Source organism: Carcharhinus amblyrhynchos, unplaced genomic scaffold (assembly GCF_965287045.1).
Source record: "Carcharhinus amblyrhynchos unplaced genomic scaffold, sCarAmb.v2.hapA scaffold_41, whole genome shotgun sequence".
In the NCBI taxonomy this organism is placed as follows: Eukaryota; Metazoa; Chordata; class Chondrichthyes; order Carcharhiniformes; family Carcharhinidae; genus Carcharhinus; species Carcharhinus amblyrhynchos.
In genome coordinates this window covers 3,585,817-3,606,500 of record NW_027649782.1, presented here as the reverse complement: position 1 = coordinate 3,606,500, position 20,684 = coordinate 3,585,817, and the positions used below count along the sequence as shown (strand labels likewise).

The window sequence follows — 20,684 nt, the reverse complement described above, 5'->3', positions numbered from 1 at the left end:
TGATAATTTCCCACTTTGCTAGAAGTAAATGGAGCTTCCATCATCAGTCTAATGAAGTTATACAGTGAGAACAGGTTTGAAGAATTTCCCAGCCATTGTCACTAAATCTGAAGATTTACTGTAAAGTGATTTAAGATCTAAGAAGTTCATTGGTAGGTTCAAGGAATGTCAAACTAATTTCTGGAAATAAATCCTTTAACCAATTTATATTAATTTATATGCAATTCCTTTTGCTAGGTAGCAAGGTCACACTCGTGGCTATTTCTGCAAATCATTATGTAGAATGAGTATTATGATGAAGCTTAATTTCAAAAGATGAGAAAAGCATTTGGTATAAGAATTTCAAATGCTTTCAGCCATTTTTCTTAAGTTTTGTACGCTATTTTTAGCATTACAGGAAAAAGGTAGATGCATTATTTGTCATTCGTGTTTCCTTGGGCTTGGTAGTTTGCTGGTAGCATCAGAAAGGGAACGGTAGCACCATTTATAAAACTTTAACTTTGGAACTGGACTATATGAATACAAAATCAAAACAGTCTTTCAGATTCATAATAAACTCCCAATTAAAACTCAACTGTTTAATTTGTATTGTTTCGGCATTACCTCTAATATTATTGCTGTAACTGAAAAGTGTGCACGCCTGTTGAAGTCTGAACTTACCAAGAGCAGAACACGCATTTAGTTGTCGAGCGACAGCTCCATCAGCTAGGTCAAGAAGAAATCCGAAAAGAAGAAACCAGCAAGCATAGTGGTGGTGCCTATGGAATAATTGTAAAAGAAGTTCATTAAAATGCTGTTGTTGCTAAATGGCTTTATGACTGACATTATTGTTAACAGGAAAATGTACTATTTAGGATGCAAAGCATCTTTTGAGGATTGTAAACCATTTTAATGTACAGTACATTTGAGTCTTTGTACTAAAATGTCATTATCAATCTTACCCAGGACACAGGAGAGTGGGTTGCAGAAGGTGTCAAACATCGAGGCCCTGAGGGCATCCAGGCTCAGTATTTTAAATGGAGTTTCTCATTGCCCTGACTGCGCAGCCAGAGCTGCAGACTTGAGAGATCAGCAAAAAATAATCTGGCAGGCTGCGGGTTCCCATTTTTAAAAAATCTGATCTATCAGTATCAATGTCAATTCACCAGTTGTTGTTGCATGGTTCCACATTTTTTCAAAGGCCGACAGGGGAAGAGGGGAGGGGAGGGGGTGATTTTCTGGCCACTTTGTGCAAATCTCGCTGTTTCAGGAAAATTCGAGGAGAGGACGGAAATAGTTTATAATGTTCCCAGGTCCCCCTCCCCCCCAGCAGACTTTCACAGCCATCAAGAACCTGATTGCCATTCATTGAACTACATTTTAACATTCGATATAGGTTTTACGCAGAATCTTCCAAGAACATCAAATGTTCCCACCCGCCAGTGTGATGAAAAGCCAATGGGAATCACAATCATTCTCCACAAGATGTGCTAACCATATCAGGGAGCCCGAAGGCCACTGCAGCATCTGGGTGGTCAGGGACATGGACGGGCAGGGCAGGACCCTGGCACTGCCAGGTCAGCACTGCTGAGGAGGCAGAGCCTGAAGGAGAATGGGGTGATTCTGATGTACATGAGAAGGGAGGGTGATCTTTAAATTCAATTCAAGTTTGAGGGCACCCCGTGAAGGCTGGCTTTCTGGCTTGTTTTGGCCCCTCCTCTCAGTATTAAGGCACAAATCACACCACACTTCAAAAAAAAGGCCTCCTTCTGCACTGTAGGCATTCTATGGATTCTAACAATGCTAGACAAATGCCATCTATAATTATCTTGCGAATAGAGGGTGAAATTGTGGTTGGAGGTCTGTCCATTTTGTTACTAATGGAAGGTTACAATGAGTGAGCTTTGTGGGATGAAGTTACTAGGATAGGAGTACATAATAGCCTCAATGAATCAATACAATAAAACAGTATATTGTATAGGATTCTCAAGAATCTTTTCCATTGACTTAAACTTTGGCTCTTTTGTCTACTTACCTATTATACCACTCTAAGTGCTTCCTATGAGTTTTTTGAGGTTTTGACATGTAGAGACAAAGTTGTGTTGCATGGTAGATATTGAAAATTTATTGTATTGATAAGCAGTTATCATCTTCAGACATGCTCAGTAAACAGGAGAAGCGCTGAGGCCTATGATTTTTCTCTCTGGTTCTGACCTCACCACACAGTATTCAATTCCCATCTGATTACCAAAAAAGCAACAGCAGCATAATATAAAAAACAGTAAACTGAAATAGTAAAAAGACTGAACCAAAGATTCTGGGGGAAATCTTATCAGAAAAGGCAGTGTTAGTTCTGGTGAGAAAGGTAAACATGTTGGTTTTCTCTCCAGATTTTATCACACACTGTCACACAACCATTGTTGAAATTGTACCAACCTGGCAGTGCTAATCTGTGCCAATGGGCAGTGGCCCAGGGGATATTCTCACCTTTACATTCCAAGGGATCCCTACAACAGGTTCACATTTGGCTGAACTTGTTGTAAACTGCATGTGAAATTATGCCTTGGGTTCAATATGTGGCAAGGGGTGGTTTGATCATTTTACATGTATTGAAATCAGATTCATGCCCATTGTGGGTGTGCACCGGAGTACATCACTGGCGGAGGGTGGTTGTGTGAGGGGTGGGAATCGGAGATTGCGATCTTGCCGGTGAGATTCAAGCTTCATCAGCTGCTGCTGCCATTCCCGTGAATGGTGAATGTGGGCTTGAGATAGCCCCCACAGTATTGGAATGCACTTGGCATTCGCAATTGGCTGCACAAATAAAGATGTATGATCTAATAGCCAGTAGAATGACAAAATCTGGTATCTGAATATTCAAGGGTACGTGACATTTAGGTGAGATAGACAGCTAGGAAAAATGGAGGGGTAGCTCTGCTAATTCATAAAATCCCTATAGTACAGAAGAAATCCATTTGTCCCATTGAGCCTGCATTGACAATAATCTCACCCAGGCGCCATCTCCCTATCCCCACATATTTACCCTGTTAGTTCACCTGACATGAAGGGGCAATTTTGCATAGCCAATCAAAAAAAAAGGAAATGTGAATGGTGATGATAAAGGTGCTAACAGCATCCCATGAGAGATCAGAATATTTAAATGGCAGAACAAAGGTGCAGAGTGCCGGAATGCAGCAGTTGGCCTTAGCGGGCTGGTGAGTGGAAAAATTAAAATAATACAACTAAAAATGGATGAATAAGATGAAAAGAAATGAAATAAAATAAATGGAGATGGGGTGAGGGAGAGAGTTCATGCTAGGAAGTTGTTGAACTCAATGTTCAATCTGGAAAGCTGTAAAGTACCTAATCGGGAAATGAGGTGCTGTCCCTCCAGTTTATGCTGAGCTTCATTGGAACATTGCAAAAGATCAAGGACGGACATGTGGACAGGACAGCAGGTGTGTGCTGAAATGGCAAGCAACAATAAGTTCTGGATTCTGCTTGTGGATGCTCTGAAGGTATTCTGCAAAGTGGTCACCCAGTCTGCACTTGGTCTCTCTGATGTACAGTAGACCACATTGGGAGCAGCAAATGCAAGGGACCAGATTAAAGAAGATGCACATGAAGCACTGCTTCACCTGAAAAAAATGTTTGGGCCCTGGGATGATGAGCAGAGAGGAGGTGAAAGGGCAGGTATTGCATCTCTTACGATTGCATGGGAAGGTGCCATTGGCAGTGGGTGAGGTGTTTGGGTGTGATTGGGGAGTGGACCAGGGTGCCCTGGAGAGAACGGTCCCTGCGGAATGCTGACAGGAGTGAGGGGAAGATGTGTTAAGTTGAGGCATCATGCTGAAGTTGGCAGAAATTGTGGAAGATGATCCTTTGAATGCAGAGGCTGCTGGGGTGAAATGTGAGGACAAGGGCAACCCTATCCTGGTTTTGGGAGAGAAGGGTGGAAGTGAGAGCAATGACCCTGGACGATAGGTTGGATAGTCAAGTGATCTATCAACCACGGTGGGTGGAAAACCACAACTGAGGAAGAAGGAAAACATATCAGCAGTGCCATTTTGGAAAGTGGCATCATTAAGACAGTTGCAACAGGTACGAAGGAACTGAGAGAGTGGAATGGACTCTCTACAGGATATGGGGTGTGAATGCGCCAGGGTCCTTCCATGAGCCACCCTCAACTGCACTACCAGAGAAATGCAGGAGCTCAGTGGAGCCCATCAAGGGACCTTGGTGTTGTAGACACAAGCTCTCCACATCAATGGGAGTGTTGGTGATGTCTGAAGTACAAAGGGGCAGCCACTAGGTCACCCAAGCGGGAGAGGGTTATCAAATGAGATGGGAGCTCTGCACTGGTCTGCATTGGTTGGGGGAGTTGGGGTGCATATCAGTCAAGCAGGAATGGAAAAGTTGTTCCTTGTGTGGTCTCACTGCCATTTGGAGCGTGATAATGTCCAGAGAGGTTAGAGATCATCTGATCCAGAGGGCACTGGCAGGTCTGAGGGAATAGGGACAAGTGGCTGAGACCCTGCCATCTCACTTTTGGAGAAGCTAACCCCTGCAGGCTGTGTTTGTTAGTCTTTAAGATATCTCAGGATAAGGGAAGACTTGAGGGCAACAGGGTGTTTGGCAATGCTGACTGTCTCTCTCTCCCCCTCCCCTTCTCCATCCTCCCCACAGATAAAAAAAATAATTTTGGCTTGCAAGCAGATTAACTAGCCTTCATGGTATTGTCTGTTGCCGAAGCAGATAGGCATTGGCGACAGCGCCATGGCAACCCATGTCTGAACTAGCACCATAAGAGCCAGACACTGAACATCAGGGGGCTACCACAGAGATTTGTGTATCAACTGCCCATTAGGTAGTAGAGTATATAGACAGCCCTTCCATACAGGAGGTGCTGGTCTTTTAACAAAATGTTGAACAGTGCCTTCATAGGGAGAGGGTGCAGCATCTGTATCAGGTTTTAGCTCACCTAGCACCTAGAGGAGGATACCTGCTCTTGGTGGCTGTGAAGATCACAGCTGCTTTGAATTCTTTTACATCTGGATAGTTCCAGGGCTCAACTGGAGACCAGTGTAGAATTTCACAGACCTCCATGCACAGGTGCATCTGTCAGTGATAGATGTCCAGGAATCTGGTTACATCACCTTCCACCTGGACTAGGCATGCCAGGATGCTCAGGCTTATTCTTGGCACTTGCATTGATCTTTGAGCTTTGTCTCCACATGGGTACCCTTCATTAACAGGAAGGGATACCACTGAACATCCAGCTGGTGAGTGATCACCTCCTGAACATTATGCATGCGTGCACTCTAACCTGGGAGTGTACATGACTGCTACATCCTGGGACACTCAGAGCTACCTGACATGTTTGAGAGTCACCTTCAGCCAAGGAATTGTGGGACTAGGGCTACCCAATGCAGCCATTGCTGATGATGCCTGTGCGGAGGCTACAGACCGAGGGGGAAAGCTGTTGCAATGAGGCCCACTTTGCCATCAGGAGCATCATCAAGTGGTGCGTGGACTTCCTCAAGATGCAGTCTTGATGTTTGGACTGCTTACCCCAGAGGGTGGCACGGGCAGTGGTCATTTACGATATGCTCTAGGAACTTGCACAGCAGGGGGGTGACATGGTGAAAGAGGAGGAGGACAAGAAGGATGATGAAGGAGCTGAGCATCTGGCTGTCAGGGTCCAACAGGGTCATTTAATTTGAGGTGTAGAAGCTTCATTGTCTGACAGATCAATCCCCACCTGATCTCATACCCTGTCTTGCTCAGTCCCTTGTTCCCACATTCCCATCATGTTGGTCTCCTTCCTACTCCCCTCCCACAATCCTCACCAGCCCCTTCTGTTCCATCTTTCCCTCCACCCCTCCCACGTTCCTCCTACTCCTCCCCTCCAAAAGTCAGCTTGGCATTATACCAAGGTGAAGGGCCTGGATTGGCAATGTTAGTGAATCTCCTCGCAAGGCTCGATGGTGATGATGACTTGCTGTGAGGAAAGCTGTGGTGTTCCTTAGAGTCTGAAGTCTGACTTTAGCCTTTCTGATGTCAGTCCACCTACCCCCTGGTTCATCATTTTTTGAGCAGTGAGTTCACTCGATTCCATGTAAAAGTAAGGGGGTGGGAAGGCTCAAGGGTTCTACCTTCAGAGTCATGGACTGGTGATGCTGTCAAACCTGGGTATCAAACACTGTTGCTCTCAAAGAACCCAAGTTGGGAATGAATGTGGCAGGCAAATGGGAAAATCATAGGTCCAAGCAATGGACATAGCCCCTCTCTCCAATTCCTCTCTCTTAAAATAGACAGACGTAACATTGATAGTTAACTCGGGATGGTGGTGACATGTGTTTAGTGACAATGTACAATTGGTGTCCCCTTCGCCTTAACTGCTACTGTGAAACTTGCTTATTTAATGGTCCTCTATCTTCCACTCCTTTCATTCCCTCCCACTCCTTCCATATGTGTCTCCAGATCGAACATTAGAGGTGGAGGAGGCCTGTTGATGACAGTGCTTTCTGGTCTATGATTTCTCTGGAAGACCTCGACCTGAAGGAGTCCAGCTGAATTTTGGATGTCCGTGGCACCATTTCCTGCCCACATCTCAGACAAAATTATTGTGGAAATCAAAATTGGAAAATGAGATTGGAGTTTTAGGTCTTGTGAATGGGCCGAACTCATGTTTACTGAGAATGAGATAAAAATTCAGACTATATACTTAGTAGATTAAGGAGTTTATGGATGATACAAAACTAGTTGTATGGTTTCTAATGAAATAGACAACTGCAACAGACTGGTAAGCTGTGCAGAAAAGCAAATACAATTCAATCCAGGTAATGCATTTAGAAAGGACGAACAAGGCAGAGGAATTCACAACAAATGATGGGATGCTGAGAAGTAAGGTAAAGTCACCATAGTCCTAGATGACCATAGGCTGCTCTCCCCTTGTGTGATTTTAACCTGAGGATCACCATACCTCAGGTGAGGGGCATGGTTGAGAAGGTGGGCCTTCATGAATAAACTCAGCCATCATGGGAATTGAACCCACACTGTTGGCGTCAGTCTGTATCATGTACTAGCCAACCAACTAATCGAGCTAACGCAGCTGAGAAGTGTAGGGAACAGAGGAGCACTGGGCCAGATTCCTGAAGGTAGCAAGACAGGTCAATCAGATAGTTAAGGAAGTATTCAGGATAGCTTCCTTTATTAGGCAAAGCATAGAAATATAAAAGAGGGAGATTATAGTAGAACTGTTATGATGTGTTAATTAGATCACAGCTAGAGCACTGAATAGGGTTTCGCATTAGAGGAGGGTTGTGATTGCACTGGAGTGGATCAGAGCAGATTAATGAGAATATTGCCAGAGGTGGAAAATCTTTTCGAGGAAATATTGGATAGGCTGGGGTTTTCTTTGGAACAGGGAAGATTAAGGTGGGAGAGAGATTTAATCGGAGTATATTAAGTTACAAGGGAACTAGTTAGAGTGAATAGGAGGAATCTATTTCCATTAACAAAAAAGTAAATGATCAGGTTTTAAAGTATTTGGCAGAAGAATTCGAAGGAAGTTGAGGAGAATTTCTTTCACTCGGATGGTGGCAGAGATCTGGAACTCACTGCCCGAAGGATGGTAGAAGCAGGAAACTTCATCAGAATTTAAAGATAATTTGAATATGCACTTGAAGTGCTGTAACTTTCAGAGCAATGGACCAAGTGTTGGAGTATGAGATTAGGCTGAGATCAGCCAAAACAGACACAATGGGCTAAATGGCCCCTTTCTGCGCTATAAATTTTTGTGCTTTTGAATAGTTAGAAGATGATTCCAAAAAGCTCTGCTTGATAGCATCCTTAGCACTGGGAAAGGTGATGGGTTGTGAACAAATGATTATGATGCAGCCCTAAACCATTTTATCCACTGTTCCCAGCTTGTGTGCATTTTGTGATTTACAAATATTAGTGGATAGCAACGTGGCCATGATGCTGTTGAAGAAGTAGCATTGCTATTTAGTGTGCATGTAGCACATTGAACTAAAGTTACGTAAAGTGAGGCTAGTTTATTTAAATAAGTATGCAGTGTTCCCAGCCCACAAAACACAGAAGGCTCATTATCTGGCATCAGCTGCTCTTCACTGAACAAAGAACAACACAGCATGGGAAACAGGCCCTTCGGCCCAACGAGCCCACGCTGCCATTTCAATATTGAGAGTCCCCTCTCCACCCATGACCCTTGTCTATGCTTACGGCATTCCACATCGGAAACCAGATTGAGGGGAGACTAATTTAGTCCCAGGGATGTCCCAAGGCTGGCTACTTTCCCTCGTACTAAGATTAAAGCAAAATTCTGCAAATGCTGGAATCTGAAACAAAAATAGAAAATGCTGGAAAATCTCAGCAGGCCTCTAACGCAGGTCATCCAGATTCAAAATGTTGGCTCTATTCTCTCCCCACAGATGCTGTCAGACTAGCTGAGATTTTTCAGCGTTTCTGTTTTTGTTCCATTGCACTAATGCTGAAGGGTAGAAATGTTTACAGTAAGACTGGAACTACTAATGATATCCTTCTAGGATGTAAGTTCAGTGCAGAGAAGGGAGCACAGGCGGAATGACAAAAGGGGGAACAGTTGCAATGAGCACCCTGGATAGAAGTGAGAGGAGTCAGTTTGTCTCCTGGGAATTGTTGACGTAGATGTTTACTGCTACTGCCAAAAAAAGTCTGTTCACTATTTGCCTAAGTTTGCAATGTTATTCAACAATACGTTGGCAGGGATCTTTTGAGCAGCAGTATGACAAACAAATTACTTCAACACTACTGCATCTTTCCTCTGGGATGTTTTGACCCTGACTGTCAAAGAAAGTAAGAAGTCTCACAACACCAGGTTAAAGTCCAACAGGTTTATTTGGTAGTAAACACCACTAGCTTTCAGAACGCTGTTCCTTTGTCAGGTGAGTGGGAAGTTCTGATCACAAACAGGGCATATAAAGGCACACACAGTTTACAGAATACTGATTGGAATGTGAGTCTTTACAGCTCATCAGCTAATCAAGTCTTAAAGGTGCAGATAATATGAGTGGAGATAGCATTAAGCATAGGTTAAAGAGATGTATATTGTCTCCAGACAGGACAGTAAGTGAGATGTTTATTTTCATTTCCTTCAGACTTGAATGCATCTCAACTACCACCACTGTATCCTCAGACGGTGATCCCTGAGTTGAGAGTTGGAATCAATGGATGCTTTTCTGGTTGGCAGTTGGTGACTACTGGAGTGCCGCAGGGATCGGTGCTGGGGCCTCAACTGTTTACCATTTACACAGACGATCTGGAGGAGGGGGCTGAGTGTAGGGCAACAGGTTGCATTATATCTGTGTTTGTGCATTGTTCTTCTCCTAAATAAAAATATCTGGGTAAAACTTTAATTAAGAAGCTGGTTGCAGTATCTGAATTGGACAAATACAACACGTATGAGGAGAGATTCAGTTGGTTAAAATTATATTTTTTGATGTTCAGAAGAAAGGGGGGGATCTCATAGAAGCCTATAAAATTCTGACAGGAAAAATGTGCCCGATGTGGGAGAGCCCAGAACCAGAGATCACAGTCTGAGGATACAGGATAAATCTTTTAGGAATGAATGAGGAGAAATTCCTTCACCCAGAGAGTGGCAGGCCTGTGCAATTCGTTACTGCAGAAAGCACTCGAGACCAAAATATTGTCTGTTTTCTAGGAGTTAAATATAGCTCTTGGGGCAAAAGTGATTCAAAGGATATGTGGGGAGAGATGGGATCAGGCTACTGAATTGGACGATCAGCCATAAACATAATTTTTTCGAAGAGATGATTAGGTGTGTAGGTGGGGACAAGCATTTGACATAATCTACTTGGACTTCAGCAAGGTTTTTGACAAGTCCCACATGGGAGACTGACAGCAAAGGTAAGAGCACATGGGATCCAAGGAAATTTGACTAATTGGATCCATAATTGCCTGAGAGGCAGGAATTACAGGGTGGTGGTCAAGGAGTGTTTTTTGGACTGGAAGACCGTGTCCACTGGGTTCCCTCAGGGATTAGTGTTGGGCCCTTGCAGTTTGTGATTTATATAAACAGTTTAGACTTGAATGTAGGAGAGTTGATCAGTAAGTTCGTGGATGATATGAGAATTGATATGGTGGTAAATAGTCTTAGATTACAGGAGGATAATAGACAGGCTGGTCAGGTGGGCTGCTCAGTGGCAAATAGTGATGAACTCAGGCAGGACAAAAAAGACAAGGGAATACATGATGAATGACAGGACCCTGGGAAGCACTGAAGATCAGAGGGACCTTGGTGTGCACGTAGACTGGTCCCTTATGTTAACAGGACAGATGGATAAAGTGGTTAAGTTAGCATATGATCTCCTTTATTAGCCGAGGCAGAATTTAAGAGCAGGGAGGTTATGTTGAAACTATAAAATGTTAGTTAGGCTACAGCTCAAGTATTTTGTGCAGTTCTGGAATACACATTATATGAAGGATGTGACAGCATTGGAAAGGGTACTGAGAAGATTTGACAGGATGCTCCTGTTATCATAGAATCGTATAGTACAGAAGGAGGTCATTCAGCCCATTAACTCTGCACCAACAACAATCCCACCCAGGCCCTACCTCTATAACCCCATATATTTACCTTAGCTAGTCCCTTTGACACTAAGCGGAAATTTAACATGGCCAATCCACCTACGCTGCACATCCTTGGACGCTGGGAGGAAACCAGAGCACCCAGAGGAAACCCATGCAGACATGGGGAGAACATGCAGATTCCACACAGGCAGTGACCTAAACCAGGAATCAAACCCGGGTCCCTGGTGTTGTGAGGCAACAATGCTAACCACTGTGCCACCGTGCCGCCCTAACCACTGTGCCATTATGAAAAGACATTGGATAGACTGGAATTGTTTTCCTTGGAGCAGAAGAGATTGAGGGGGGACATAATTGAGAGGTACAAAATTATGAGGGGCGTTGATAGACAGGAAGAAACCTTCCCCCTCGGTTAAGGGATCAATAACTAGGGGGCAGAGATTTAACATAAGCAGCAAGTGGATTAGAGCTGATGTGAGGAGAAACTTTTTCACTGAAAGGGTGGTGGTGGCAGAGACCCTCATGACATTTAACTGGGATTTAGATTTACACTTGTAATACCAAGGCATACAAGACAATGGGACAAGTGATGGGGAAAATGGGATCAGGATAGTTGGATGGTTTGTCGTTGACTGGTGCAGAAGGTTGAAGTACCTTTTTCTGTATAACTCTTTGACTCAAACAGCAGAGCAGATTGGAGGGCCAAACAGCCTATTCCTGGTCCTATTTGGTAAGTATGTAGTGTTACAGGGATAGGGCAATGGGGAGGGCCTGGGGAAGATGCTCTTTTGGAGAGTCGGTGCAAATTCGATGGCCTTTCTGCACTTTAGGGAATCTATGACGCAATCTTGCTCCTCTAGTCAAAGTACCCCCAAAATGCATGGATGGATCCTAGGGGGACATGGCTACTCACCTTTTTGGCAGTCACAGACAGATGATGCAACTGCTACTCACCAGGATCACCAGTGACCAGGACATAGGGCTTCTCAATATGTGCTTCCAGTTGGGTTCGTCAGGTGGCACTCCCAGTACCCTCTTCCGAAGTCTTCTGTCTATGACTCTGTGGTCTTGGTCTGCTGCATTCTCAGTAACCTGGCCCTCTAGAGTAATGAACCTTTAGGATGGTGAGGCTCTGAAGGAGACAGCCCATCAGGGGATAAGTCCTGGCTCTGAGGAAGGGTTATATGGATTCAATACTTTCCTTCTTTGGGGCAGCACGGTAGCACAGTGGTTAGCATTGCTGCTTCACAGTGCCAGTGACCTGGGTTCGATCCCCAGCTCGGGTCACTGTCTGTGTGGAGTTTGCACATTCTCCTTGTGTCTGTGTGGGTTTCCTCCAGGTGTTCCGGTTTCCTCCCACAGTCCAAAGATGTGCAGGTTATGTTGATTGGCCATGCTAAAATTGCCCCTTAGTGTCCTGAGATGCATAGGTTAGAGGGATTATTGGGTAAAGTTTGTAGGGATATGGGGGTAGTGCCTGCATGGGAAGGTGGGATGGGCTGAATGGCCTCCTTCTGTACTGTAGGTTTCTATGATTTCTTGCTCCACAGATGCCACCACACCTTCTGACCTTTTCCAGTATTTTGCTTTTACTTCAGATTTCTAGCATCCACAGCATTTTGCTTTTATATTAATCTGCTCTGTAATGTTCATTGAAGGATAAACAGGGCTGGCATGGTGGCACAGTGGTTAGCACAGCTGCCTCACAGCACCAGGGACCTGCATTTGAATCCCTCTTGGGTCACTGTCTGTGTGGAGGCTGCACATTCTCTCTGTACCTGCAAGGGTTTCCTCTGGGTGCTCCGGTTTGCTCCCATACTCTGAAACATGTGCTGGTTAAGTGCATTGGCCATGTTAAATTCTCCCTCAGTGTTCCCAAATAGGCGCTGGAGTGTGGCGACTAGGGGATTTTCACAGTAACTTAGTTGCAGTGTTAATGTAAGCCTACTTGCTACAATAATAAATAATCTTTAAACATTGGTGAGGACACCAGGGATAACTCCCCCTGCTCTTCTTTGAAATAGTGCCATAGAATCTTTTATGTCCACCCAAACACACAAGATTTAATGTGTCAGCCAAAACCAATACTACACTGGACTGTCAAGCTTAATTTTTGTGCTCGAACCCTGGAATAGGACTTGAACCCAGAATATTGTAACTCAGATGCAAAAAAGCTATTAATTGAGCCATAGCAGACATGGCTAACTTGGAAGGAGAGGACGCAAAGAGGTGTGAACAATTGTAATGGTTTTTATAGAGAGGAGGAAAGGATACTAGTTGTGGAGGGCCACTGTGGGACATGGATGCAAGAGGACAACATGCTGGCTTTTGAGTGAGGACATGAGAATGTAAGAAATGAGAACAGTTAAGCAATTCAGCTCCAAAACTGCACTGCCATTCAATTAGATTATGGCTTCAGCTTTACAGGCACAGTTTTCCTGGCCCACTGGGCTATTTGCACAGCACACCAGGAAATACCGATAGTAGGGCTGAAACGGAAATCTCTAGTTGCGACTTTTTTTTTAAAGTGTAATTAGCCTCACACCAGGAAACAGCACGAGGCTGATCACAGTATTGAAATCAGCATTTTAATCTCATTAGTGAATCCGGGACAGTATTGTCCAGGCTCACTAATGTTTCTGTGCCCACTGGGGGAAGGTTCCCACCAGCAGGGATGAAATCTGGTCCCCAGCAACAGGGACCAGATGTGACGGCCTTGTTCGTGGGGGCAGAGGCCACTGAGGCCTACCCAGGAAGTTGGGCAGGAGGATGCCCCTTGGGCAGTGCCACAAGTGGGGGGGTTACCGCTGGGCACTCTGCACAGCAATAGGTGGGGGAGGTGAGGGGGGAGGAATGTTTGGGGCTGGGAGACCAGCGATGGGGCAGGGGGCATGCGCTAAGCACGCTGATGCCGGCTTCTCTGGCAGAATTCTGTGATGCATAGAGTGTTGGAAATTCTCTCAAAAAACGGGCAGGAAAATCTCCCATATTCCAGCTCGTAAGACATTTCATTCTTTTGGAAAATCAACTCCATTTTCCTGCCTATTCTCCATATCACTTGGCTTCTCTATGGTTGAAAAATCTGCCTCACTCAGCCTTGAACATATTCAATGACTCTGCCAACATAGCTTTCTGAGTGGAGATTTCAAAGATTCCATGTGCCTTGGAGTAGTTCATTGGCACTCCTTATTTAAGGAGTGACATTCTCTCTGCTGCTTCCAGAGGAAGTAAGTTCACTAATTTTATCCTTGGGTTGGAGTGGTTGTCTTGTGAAGAAAGCTTAAGTAAGTTGGGCAGATATTCTTGGAGAAATGCGAGATGACCTAAATGAAATAATTTCTATCCCTTTGGTTCTACATTTCCCATTGAGGCGAAACATTCTTTCAGAATTTATCCTTTCAAGCCCCCGAGAATCTTAGGTATTTCCACAGTAAACTGGCAAATCTGCTAGTTGGTAAAATGGCTGAAGATCACTGGGAGGTGTTCAAAAGTGATTTGAGTATGATACAGAACTACTTTATACCCAGAAGGAGTAAGAACAGTACTTGCCAAAGTAAACTCATGGAAAACTAAAGACTAAGGATAATTTAAAACTAAAAGAAAGCATACAAGTATGCAAGAACTAGCATATATATTCTAGTGATCACAGTAAATACTGAGAATAACAAATGGGCTCACAGCAGATAATAAGAACGACAAACTTGATTGGGATTTCAAAATCAACACAAAACAACTTTACGATCATGTCAAGGGAAAAGAAGTGGTCAGGAACAATATAACATTGATATAGAAATGACAAGAAAATGGTAGACAAGAAAAATTATGCTGTGTTAGCATTTACAGTCGAGAAAGAAGTTAGCATGCCTGACATCTTAAGGAAACTAATGTTGAATCAGGGGTGAGAACTTACCAAATTAACAGGAACAAAGAAAATAATGGAACTCACGAGTAACACATTCCTGGGACCAAATAGTTTCTGTCACATATACTGAATCTTTATGCATGAGAGATAAGTGAGTAAAATACTGCATTTAATTCATGGTGAATGTTTAATAACCTTTATTTTTATTCTCACAAAATGCTTGCTGCTGGAATTACTTAATTAACACACACTCCAAAAAGGAAAGAAGATACAACATTCTGATCATGGGCAGTAAACATAAAGACCCAAATTCTGTCCATTACCATGGAAAACCTGGAAGCAGGATACTAGTGCTGTGGCTGGAGTTATAGAATCAAGGCAAGGACCGTTAAAAATAAATAGTTGCCTATTGTCTATTGGCTTCCTGGTGGTATGCAAGTCTGTTAAGATAAAATTACACCCAATTTCTTTAATCCTCCTTGTGCCATAAAGCACAACTCAACAAAACTGCTTGCATGTGCACAAAAGTTTTGTTCACCAGTCAAGATTTATACTGGTAACACAGATTTGAATTCACTGCCCTCATCTTTAAACCCTTCTTGGCTACTTCATTGTCACATCTGAATTATTTCAACTTTGTACTCCTTCCCATACCCCTTGGCCTCATGCGATCCAGATGACTATTTGTAAGAAATATTCATTTTAATTATGTCTATAATTCTTACCCATTTAAGTTACACAGAATTGAAGATAGTCCCATCACAAGATTTGTAAGCGAAAGTGCATTGGCAGCATTCTGGCGTGCAAATTCTTGAAGGTGGATCCGGCCTGCCTGCTCACTAAGAAACAACTTCTTAGCATACTGGAAAATACCTAAAACCAAAAATGTAGTCAATCAGATAATTAAAATGTTAATCCTAGAAGCCACTTCTAGAACTTATCTAGAGTACATGTAGGTTTGGTAAAGAGGAGAAAAACTTGAGCAAGAGACTATACTGCTGGCATTATCTCAGTTGAAAAAAGTGAAAGTCTAATTAGACATAACGTAACTTGGTGTATCTGAAAGATCATGGGCAAGCAACACATTTCCCTTATTGGATCAATGCAGACATTCTTCTCCATCAACATAAAGGGCTCAAAATTACTCAGTCCATTAACAGCAATGACTGAGTTCATAAATTTAGTAGGACCTGTTAGCTAGCAGCTGAGGTGAACAAATAAACAAAAGTCGTTGCAAATGTACATAGCCTAAGGGGAACTTTAATAGAGAAAAAAATAGTACTTTATGTCAGAGAAGGGCTAACATATCAGTGCGATATTTCCTCTGAATAAAGAAGACATAAATGTAATTCTTCTAGGTCACCTTTTGGCATTGGGACCAAGAACTGATATACGGCATAACAGTCCAACAGGGATGTCATGATATGATTTAATATTTCAATAATCTGGTAACTTTTTGTATCAGTCTTGCAAAATGCCATTATGAGCATATGAGCAATCCAAACAATTTACTGTCAACATCAGAATTTAAAACATGTTTCTGAAAAAGTTAGTACCAATAAAGGAAAGACTTGGGGGAGTTGGCGGGGGAGGGAGGTGGAATTCTGCAGCTATTCATGCCAGTGGGATTCTCTGGTCCCACTGGCAGTGTACACCCATCCCGTGGGTTTTGTAGCGGCGTGAGGCGACATCAAAAGGAAATCTCATCGACAGTGGCGGGACCAGAGAATTCCGCTGCCAGTGAGCAGCACGCCACCTTCTGCTGCCAAGACAGATACAGCTGGGAGGCCGCAGAATAGCCCCCACATTGTCATTTAAAACAGGATTATATTTGGCTATTGCAATAAATAATTGTCATATTGTAAAAGGCAAAATAATAGTTGTATGTATAAACAGATATCAGTATCTCGCATTTCAAGACATCACTACTTTAAAAGCTAATCTAACATAATCTCAAAATATCCAACATTAGCAGAACGTTCGTGTTAAGTGCAGTCAAGCCAAACTTATTTTGCATGTACGCTGTTTCTTCTACTGAACAGAGAGCCCTGAGTCAAAAACCAAGCTTTTAAGCGGCTATGGGTATTATTTTGTGAATCCAGGTCTATTCCCATTGAATCAATATGAAGGAAGGCTGAAGACGGTCAGTTTGCCTTTGCACTCGGTGGGAATCACAAATCCATATTCTTTTGACATTATAATAAAAAAAGTAATGGCCTTTGAAAATTAAATTTTGATTATTGGTGGGAATAAGATAGCCACTCCTTTCCAGTAATGAATGTGCATAATAAGCTAAATAGCAAATATTTTGGAACTGACCCACTAAACAATAATATGCTTGGCTCATAAATTCTAAACAGAACAATGGACATCTCAAAACTTTGAGAATGACTGCACTAATTTGCAATCAACAGGGTTAATTCATGGTTTAGCTCAATTCGGATGTTTAACCTTCTTCCATTCAACAATCCACAAAATTGTGGCCAAAGAAATCAAATTCCATTTAAATTGAAAGAGCATTTGTAATAGTTCAACTAATTAAAATGGATTTTATATTTAAACAAACAATTCTAAAGTTTTCTGATTAATAGCCTACTAGTTAACATAAGTTAAAGAAAAAAAAAGCTCCTGGCTGCAAACAACTTGTATTTCATGTTAAGTTGTTCCCTAGAATCTGGTTTCTGGGACTAATTTTTTTGTTATTAATTCAAGCTAACCAGTGGATGTCTCACCTTTATTTGCAGTTTCTATCAACTGCAGGTCATATTACAATGTTTACACTGCATGTGTTGCCAGTGGTTGCAAGAAATCAAGGAAGCTACAATCTTATTTGAAACACTAAGAGCGCAATCTTACCAGCCATTCACAGCATGCTCCCCTGAAGCAAGGTCAGAGATTTTGGCTTCCAGCCAAATCTCTGTTCATTGCAGCGGGATGGAAAAATCCCTCTGGTCTGAATGGCTGTAACATTCAGGTCTTAACATAGGTGGGCTTTGGTCATTAACTAAAATCACTCAATTATTTGTGTTCTTCCATTCAAGTTTAGATAAATTTTATTTTCAAAATCAACCATTATAAACCGTACCACTTGGGAATCAAAACTCCAAGCAAGTACGTTAATGCAACAGGCAGTTAGAGTAACATATAGTATAGCATATCCTGCTAAAAATTTATCTTGCTGCTGCAAAATGCCAACAGTAAGCTAGTTTTCAGTTTTAAAACATGCTTTGAATAAAAGTCAAAACATGCTTTGACTTACTGAGGTAGTGTGTTAAATAGATGTTGCTTTTACTGATGATCAATGGTTTATTCTGATAAAAGCAAACAAATGTTTTAGCTCCTTTGTATTTCATCATGCCAGCATGCCATGAGATGTCCCCTCCCTCCATTAACCAAGTCTGATAATATCTATAATAAAGCTAATTCTGTGAATAAACGGGTGGCACAGTAGCACAGTGGTTAGATTCCCCACTTGGGTCACTGTCTGTGTGAGGTTTGCACGTTCTCCCAGTGTTTGCCTGGGTTTCCTCTGGATGCTCCAGTTTCCTCCCAAATTCTGAAAGACGTGCTGCTTTGGTGCATGACCTGGTCAGATGCTGGACAGTGGTGACTAGGGGAATTTCACAGTAACTTCATTGCAGTGTTAATGTAAGCCTTACTTGTGACTGATAAATAAAATTTTAAAAATAAATGAGCAATGGGGAGAAGATAGCGGAGGATCATTAAGAAATTATTTGCAAGCCTGGAGATCTTTTAAAATCCTAGACAAAGCTATCTCTCCTTTTTATCATTTCCACTGGTGACAATGATGGAGAAAAAGACGTGCATCTTTTTCTAAAACAAACAGAACAAAAATAATAGAGCAATATTTCTTTCATTCCAAATTACAAGTTCAGGTTAATAACACTTTTGAATCAGTTCGACAATTAGCAATGAATGGAACAAGGGTTAAACCACTCAGGTTTGAGTTAAAGATATTTTTCTCTATCATAAATCTTACCACAGCTTACCACACTGAAATTTTAACTATTACCCCAAACCTAAGTAGCAGATGCTAATGAAAGGGTTAAAGACTATTCTCTACCCCTCTCCTGCCACCCACTTCAACCAATGGACTATGACATCATGCTATTTGCCCACATTTCCCAACTTTCAAATGTGCGTGCTTTTTAAATACCTAAATGCTAAGCTTTACGTGGGAGAAAGCCTTAAGGTTCAAGTCCTACTATTGTGTTTTGCACCCTGCACTTCACGTGTTTTCCAAAGCCAGCCAAGTTCAAGTCTTTTTCGATCTGAAAGAAAACAGCAGATCAGAGCAACACAGAAGCCAACAAATGTCTGCTTAATCAGCATTGTATAGATACCCCCACTCAGAAGATTCTCCATTAAAAAAATGCTTTAAACAAATGGCATCTGTTCAAATCATACTTTCTTGACATTCAGAACATCAAAAGTAAGTACATGTAGTAGAAATCTGCTGTGGAAAAAAACTAATTGTAATTCATGTAAGTGGCTACGTGACAGAGCAATCAACAATTAGAGGACACTGTCTAAATCTCGGAGTATAAAAACCATAAAAACTCAACATGATTTAAATACATTAGGATTACCTACCGTAAGTATCATCTTCTCATTTTTTGAATGCGGTTCAAATTTCATGTACAAATAAAACACTTGCGATCTAAACATTGGTTCCTTCAAGATTTTAATGACTAGCTGTAACCGTGCGACCGTGCAGTTCTTCCCAGTCATTGCTGCACTCATCACCTTATTCTTGCATCAGATCTTTTGAACCATTTGGCAATAAGTTTATGCAGCTGAAGTACACAAACATGCACAGCCCACAGAAAAAGAAGCTCCATATCAAGAACTAAATTAGTGAAATGTGACAGCTTTTGAATGTAATTCAGCCTTCACATACAAAGAACAAGGGAGACAAATCTAAAAGGTGATCACTTAATATTCAACCTCACTTTTTCTTCCACACATAAGTGAATAGCACCAAAATGGAGAAAAAAGTAGGCATCTGTAATTTAATACTAACAGAATTAACCAGTTGCATGGTTTGGCAAACACACGCCTAAGGTACAATAGCTTTGTGTTTGTATTAATGGACTAGTAAGCCAGAGGCCAGTCGGCTGAAGACGTGTTCAGATCCTAACAAAGCAACTGGGGAATTTAAATAACTAATTAAATAAATTCTGAATTAAAAGGCTTGCACTTGTAATGGTGATCATGAAAACTACAGGACTGATTTAAGAATCCATCAATTCTCCATGCCTTTAGGGAAGGAATATGGTCTGCACTTGACTTCGGACCTCCAGCCAAATAGTTGTCTCTTAATTGCCTTGTGAAATGGTCTAGCAAGCCACTCAATTATAGTCAAGGTAACAGTTCATCATCACTTTATCACAGGAAATGGGGGATGGGCAGCAAGTTCTTGACTTTACCAGTGACATTCACATCCTGTGAATGAATGTAAAAATTCTTGTGTACATTCCATTATAGGTGAAAAAAATCTCATGTTGCTTAGAACATGGCCACGGTGTGATTGCAATATATCCTCTGATTCTCTCTTGCTTTGAAAACGTCTTAAAATCAATGTGAACAAAATTACTTCTTGACCAATAGTCCTTTTCTAATTTTTAATTCAGAAGCCATACACAGTATAGCAGCAGTTAAAAATCAGACTGTTTAAGGAGCAGCACAAACCAGTATTTTGTTTTTGCCTACTCAATGACAGTTAGACATATAATTGGCCAGTTGGATTGACACAAACTTATACAGACGTGACCTGATTGTCCCATGCAAATATCCATTGTGACACCTCATTGTTGAGCATGCTGTTTGTGAAGCTAGGCAAGTTTATGGGGATCCCCAGTTACACATCAAATAAAATAGGATACAAAGAAAAAGGCCATTTGGCCGATTAGTGTTTGCTGGCTCTTTGGAAAAGCAAGCAAGTTAACCCCAATACCTTCCATTTTCCTTCTAGCTCTGCAAATTTTTTCTCTTCAGGCAATTATCCAATTCGTCTTCTGAAAGCCTCAATCAAACCTTCCTCCACCACGTCTGGAGGCAAATGGACTTCAGATCCTCACCACTTATTGTGTTAAAAAGGTTTATCCTTGTGTCGTGTTTGGTTCTTTCATCAATCATCTTAAATCTATCTTCACTGGTTCTTGACCTGTGCTGCTAGAGTTTCTTCCCATCTATTCTGCCAAAGGCTCAT

General features: G+C 42.1%; 1 protein-coding gene across 1 annotated transcript in view; it reads right to left on the bottom strand.

The window, feature by feature from the left end:
* Positions 1-20,684, bottom strand: part of tmem269 (transmembrane protein 269) — a 104,477-nt gene that overhangs the window by 16,286 nt on the left and 67,507 nt on the right. Inside the window, exons 4-6 of the mRNA XM_080181506.1 lie at positions 18,679-18,744; positions 15,178-15,325; positions 661-758 (exon numbers count right to left, since the gene is read on the bottom strand). Coding sequence (XP_080037632.1) covers positions 661-758; positions 15,178-15,325; positions 18,679-18,744 — 312 coding nt within the window. The remainder of the gene's footprint in view (positions 1-660; positions 759-15,177; positions 15,326-18,678; positions 18,745-20,684) is intronic.